The sequence below is a fragment of the Pteropus vampyrus genome, unplaced genomic scaffold (genome assembly GCF_000151845.1).
Source record: "Pteropus vampyrus isolate Shadow unplaced genomic scaffold, Pvam_2.0 Scaffold142, whole genome shotgun sequence".
NCBI lineage: Eukaryota > Metazoa > Chordata > Mammalia > Chiroptera > Pteropodidae > Pteropus > Pteropus vampyrus.
The window spans coordinates 1,677,554-1,683,553 of NW_011888923.1; the positions used below are offsets into that span (position 1 = coordinate 1,677,554).

Here is a 6,000-nt window from a genome sequence, read left to right on the forward strand (position 1 = left end):
TCTTCCGCCTGTCCACTGTAACTCTGTATCCTCCTTCCGCCACGAGAAATCAAGAAAAAAACAGAGATTAGAGGCAGGCAGGGCACACCACGGAAAAGCCCAACGAACGAACATACCTGTGGCCACACGTGCTTCAACAGAGGCTGTTTTCCATCTTCTTCCCCGCTCATTCCCTCCTCCGAGGCAATGTCCCCCTTTCTTACTAAGGACACCCATCCCCAACCTTTCAAGTTCAGTAGCCCACAACAAGGGAAAAGCGAGGAAGCCCACCCAAATATCCCAACGGCAGGAAACCGCAGATGACAGGGACACCCCCAAAACCGCCTGCTTCTGCCTGAGAATGCACGTGAGACGAAGACTGCACAGACCACCTCGTCCCACTGTGTGCTGCCTGCCTCGCCACCGCTCAGAGCACAGGCCCGGGGCGGTCACCACGGCCACCGCCGACTCTCCCCACACCAGCCGGGCTGGCGGCTGAGGACGCCGGGCCTCATGTCCGCGGCTCCATCGAACACGTGCTCTGCAGAGAGCTCACTCCCTGCGGCAACGGAGCCTACGAAATCCACACTGCACTTTACGTTCTTTCTCATACCCTGTTTGAGGGACACAGGAGAAAGTGCCGGGCCCCCCACGACGGTCCCTTTCTCACACAATCCCCCTTGGCCCTGCATCTGTCTACATGACCAGCGGCCCAGAGACCCGACCAACCCTCCTACGGTCCCCTGCAGCAGGGTGAACGCCGGGCCTAGGGACACAAAGCAACTGGCTGAGAGGGATCGAGCCACAGAGACTAGCGCCAGATGCTGGCGAGCACTGGAACCAGAGTCGGGACACACAGGAGCCATAGCTGGGTCCACGGCGGGCCACATTCCACGCAAACTATGGGGGAGCAAGGAAGCTACACGGAAGCGAAAAAACCCTCATCTCCACGGACAAACAGCAGGAACGGCAGTGATGGGGAGAGCAGAGAGGGGGCCTCAGCCCCGAGGTCTCCGGAGAAAACCCAACTCCAGACTCTCCGGGTCCAGCTCCCAGACGGGCCAGGCTTCGCTCGTGGGAGGCTGAGGCTGCTTCTGCTCTGCCTACGAAAAACCCGCCCCCCCAACCTACCCTGAGCCGCCTGTGTTCCTGGCAACTCCAACTGCTGACACCCCTCCCCCAACCTCGAGTGTCCAAATGTCCACTTTCTGTATAAAGGAACCTCAGAGCCTGGATGCCACTGCTTATTTAGTGTGTGTGTGAGAGAGAGAGAGAAAGAGAGACAGACAGACAGACAGACAGACAGAGACACAGAGACTGGTTGATTCCGACAGTTTGTGCATAGCCTCCTCCCTTGGGACCATGCAAACGAGGCCGGATATGGACCTCCGGGGGCTGCAGGGCTACTGTTTTCATTAGGCTTTGAATCCATCTGGAGTTTTTTTCTTAACTGTGATTCAATATTCGTAACGTGAAATTTACCACTGTAACCCTTTCCGAGTATACGATTTAGCCTGGGCATTAAAGCACGTTCACGTTGCTGGGACTGTCACCACTAGCCACTGTTTATTTTTAAAAGCACTCTGAAAATAATGACTTTCATTCTTATTTTAAAAAGTGACTTCTGTCTACGGTTTTTCACCAAATGACAAGGGCAAAGCGCCTCGTCAGAGGGGGCACTGTGGCAGGCTGGTGGAGAAGGCAGCGGAGAGCACCCGCAACAACTTGGAGCGGCACCAGAGCCGCTAAATTCATCCCCGGTTCCTCCAGACATGAGGCTGGAGGCTAAAAATACCTGGAGAGGACAGATAACAGCTGTCAAGGGTATTCAGCCCAGGTAGAAAGGTTGCCACTATCACCGGATTTGCATCAGAAGACACCAAACAGGCAGCCAAGGGTCAGATGCAGAATAATCAGATTCGGGAGCAAAAGACGGATGCTCCTCGCCTCCCAGGACATCCAGAATAAACCTCCCGCCTCGAGTTTGGTCAAGCAACCTATGATCAATCTCTGGAGGACCCCGAGAAAGGAAGACAAGGACTTCAAATTGTTGAGTACCTACTCACCACCTTCTGCTTGTTACGGCTTGCTTTTTAAACACACAGCCTCTGTCAATAAAATTAAACGAGGACGAGACCGCCGTCAGAAGCTTTGTCAAAGCAAAGAATTCGGCCAGCACCTTTCGTAACGGCAGACGAAAAAGACAGGGCAGAGAATGTTGCCAAGGGCACCAGGAACATTACCTTGCCCCTCGGTAGCTTTAAATATGAATGAAACTTTCAAAAAATAACTTATATTCAAGGCCTCTCCAAACGCCAGGCCTGGAGCGGCCTGGGGAGGATGTCCGAGCACAGACACGTGTCATAATCTATGACACGGACCCACTGCAGCTCCCCGGTCCTCCCCACTTTCTCAGCACGAAGTTATTTACTGAATTACTAGCAATCGATACATCTCAATAGCAGTTATATTAATCAACTCCGGAAAACACAACTAAATGAATATAAATACTACTACTTTAAACATAAAAAAGTCTGAGGTTAGCAGACACTTTTCCACTGGTAATCATGTTATTTGAGTCTATTTTTCCAAAACTATGAACGCTCATCCATATCAGAATAAAGTGTTTAAATATGTCACACATATTCATTCAGCAGAATGAACATCTTTGTGCTGTGCATCTTTTTAACAATTCTAACAACTTTTTATATTTTTAAAGGCATGTGTTAGACCTAGAAAATGCGGCCCTCTACGCACACCACAAAGGAGGTGCTCCAGTGACTACGGCTCAGATGCCTCCCACACAGCCAACATATTCACTCTGGACCTTGAGCAGGTACCTCAAAAGAAAATGAGTTACACAGAACAGAGCAGCTGCATACCAGCACAGAAAGCCACAGAGCGACGTTCCAAAGAGCCGACTTCATTTTTTTATCATCGCAAGTCAGGATGGAGGGAACGTCGGAGGTCACCACTAGGACAAACCCTTTACCCAACGCGAGTCCCCACCGAATTATTACTGACCAACTCATCACACGAGAGCTAATGTCAGGGAAGAACAAGCCGAGAAGCTGTGCCAGAATCAAGAGCGATGAGGTAGTATCTGGTAAAGAGGAGGAGGCTGGGGAGGCCAAGGAAAGAGGCTTCTAGTCCCTGGCTGCCGTAGTGGCAGCGAGGACAGCAGAAAATACACGCCTGGCTGGGGTCCCTGGTCCCGGTCACCAGTGTTCCCGGCCACTGAAAGAGAAGAGTCCAAGCTGGGAGTCACAGTCGGCTGAAGGCCCCGTAGGAGACCTAAGCCCTCGCGGCCAGAGGGCTCGTCTCGCACCGCCTGGGTCGGCACAGGGGTGACGCTGGTCCTTCGGCAGTCTTCCCAATGCCGTGAAATCTGATATCAAGACCCGTAACTTCTCACACATCCTGCAGCAGTGCACGGTTTGGAAAATTAAAGAGTGTTTACAGAGACCCTCTACCATTAAACATTCCTTTCTTCAATAGTATGTGTGATTAGAATCTTTCCTAGAAATTATATTTAAGTAATTTAAAAACTGGTTCTTAGAAAAATAGATGTCATTGAAGTCATCTTCAAATGCTTATTCGCGTCTCCCTGCTCTTACGTTTGCTTTTCGTAAAGCATCTACTTAAAGGAGAAATCTACATAACGGACCGCACGTGTCTGTTCCCCATCAGACAATGGGGTTCAACCTAAAGGAACACGGAGCTCTCGCTTCGCTGAAGAGTGGGAGGGGACGGTGTCTCTGAGCTGTCAGGAGGTTTAACATCATCTCAGGAGTAACACTGGGTATCAATCAAACTGGCTGCAGTTTGAATCACCTACCTTCACCATAAATTGTAACTGAGCTAAAATGATTTCTAAATATAACGCGTTTTATTTCTAAATGTTTCTTGGCAATTAGTATCTAGAAAGTCAACAAACCCCCAAGAAAGCAGAGAAAAATGAACTTTTGTAAAGCTCACCATTCATCAACTACAGGAGGCTCGAAAGACGCCAGACGCCGGAGGCTCGGCCTCAAACTCGGCCCTGCAGAGGAAAACTCCAAATAAGATTCCTTCCAGAACTGCTCTCAAGCAGCACGAAGTTACAAGCAGTGACCTCCCTGGAGGAGAAACTGGAGTCGACAGCTCCATGAGTGTACAATCCAGGGGAGACGAAACCTAGGCCAACAGAGGGCTGCTATGCTACGTACGTAGCAACGATAGCTACAATATACTGAAAATACGAGTTTCAAACAAAGCCCTTTCGAGTATTTCAAGAGCGACAAAATGGCCCCCTAAAAAAAAATCCAAATGCATTCTAAAAGTCATCTGAGTACAACATAATTTAATCTCCAAGCCTAACCTCTCTGAAATAAAGCAGAATGCTCCAAGTCAGCCAAATGACTTAGAAGTGCTCCTTTACAACGCAGGAGCTACAGGCTGGGGCTCTGAACTTCACGGGAGAACAGAAATGTAGTGTCAATATGTTCACAACACAGCTCGAGCCACGAAACCATGAGATAATTAAACTGACTGTTTTTAGGCTTCAATCTGTTTCGCCAGAAACCCTGCCCAAACTACACTGATGCGAATCAGCACGAGCATCTCTAGCCCCATCGAAACAACTCCAGGATCTTATCTTCTGTTTTACCTTTTATCGCTGATTTATGGGCTGACTGATGGTAAGCTGATCTGTGCGTGTGCCACAAGTCAGCTCGGGAATGCAAAACAAGAGAAGAGATTTAGGAAAATCAAAGTCATGAATGAAAATGCTGACGTCATAGTCAGCTCCCAGCAGAGCCTGGGGTAGTCTGTGAAGAAACGGTGTTTCTTTGGGGGTGTTAAATCACCAGTCATTTAGCAGAAAAAGCTCTTGCTCAGACCAAGACGAAAACGAAGAGGAAAGAGAGAAAAAAGCTGTATTAACAATCTTTTCCCCAGACCAGAAATGAAAAGTACACTAAGTATATGCCACAAACAAGCATGGCTTCCAAACCGTGAAACAGTTTCATGTTAATGTTAAAATTAATAGTTTTAAAGATATAATTAGTTGTTGCTAAATAAGTAGAATATAGTCCCATCCCACCATGTGCCGTCTTATTCAAAAAGAGCACACAATGTAGCTAGTTTCAGTTTTTCACTGAGAACTCCCCGGCATTGCCACACCACGCCAATTTTAGGCAATTCTGAATATAACCAAGTGGGGTTCAGGACCTCGGGCAAGCTACTGGAACATTTATGTGAGAAGGAAAAAAAAAATGCTTTTATCTAATGATGCAATAAACTAATTTTCAAAAAAAGATTGTAAAATCGTGATTTACTTAGAACTATTAAAAGCAGGTGGCAGGACGGACTTCACATTTTTCATCTCTTGGCAGAACTGAAAATACGACCAATAACACAGACTTCTATGAAGTTTAGACACGAGTTACTAAAATCCTTTTTATTCAGGGCACTTAAGTAACTGATTCCTAGATTCCCAATGTTTCCCAGGAAATTTAAGATGACTACGCTCTTAGGAAAGAGGTGACCCTCAGGTCCTTGGTGACCTCTCCAGGTACAAAACTATAAGGACATTCTCTCCTCTTTACCACTCACATGGTTTGAAACAGCCATTCGCCCAAAATGGATGTTTAAAATTTTTAAGGGATAAATAATTTTGCCAAGGAACGTTTTATAAAGAAGATCTTATTAAGTTAAAATGCAAACAGACCGGTTTTATCTGTAAATCTACGGTATGAAAAGAGATGGCCTCACAGTTCTGCCACAAATATCTCTGATAGAACATCACTACCCCCTTGTGGATTCGCAATAAAAAGTCCTTATCTTCGATCTTCACTTTTTAAATGTTTCATTCGGAACTTCCATTAAAGTTTACATTTTCTTCACTAAGAAGGGTTATTTTATTTCAATTACTTTTTTAAAAGAGAAAAAACACTTAACATTTTAAAATAATCAATCCCGTCAACTTCTTTATCTTCCAAGGTTCCCATTTTCAGGAGCGTTCTTTGTACAATAGGTACA

At 46.8% G+C, this 6,000-nt stretch overlaps 1 protein-coding gene across 4 annotated transcripts in view; it reads right to left on the reverse strand.

The window, feature by feature from the left end:
* LOC111744844 (calmodulin-binding transcription activator 1-like) overlaps nt 1-6,000 on the reverse strand; it is a 73,170-nt gene that overhangs the window by 59,277 nt on the left and 7,893 nt on the right. The window contains exon 1 of one of the 4 annotated variants that reach the window (XM_023535600.1): nt 3,958-3,978. The exons of the other annotated variants lie outside the window; for them this stretch is intronic. Within the exon in view, the coding sequence (XP_023391368.1) occupies nt 3,958-3,960 (3 nt within the window). The 5' untranslated portion in view covers nt 3,961-3,978. Of the gene's footprint in view, nt 1-3,957; nt 3,979-6,000 lie in introns of those variants that run through there. 4 annotated transcript variants of the gene reach the window in all.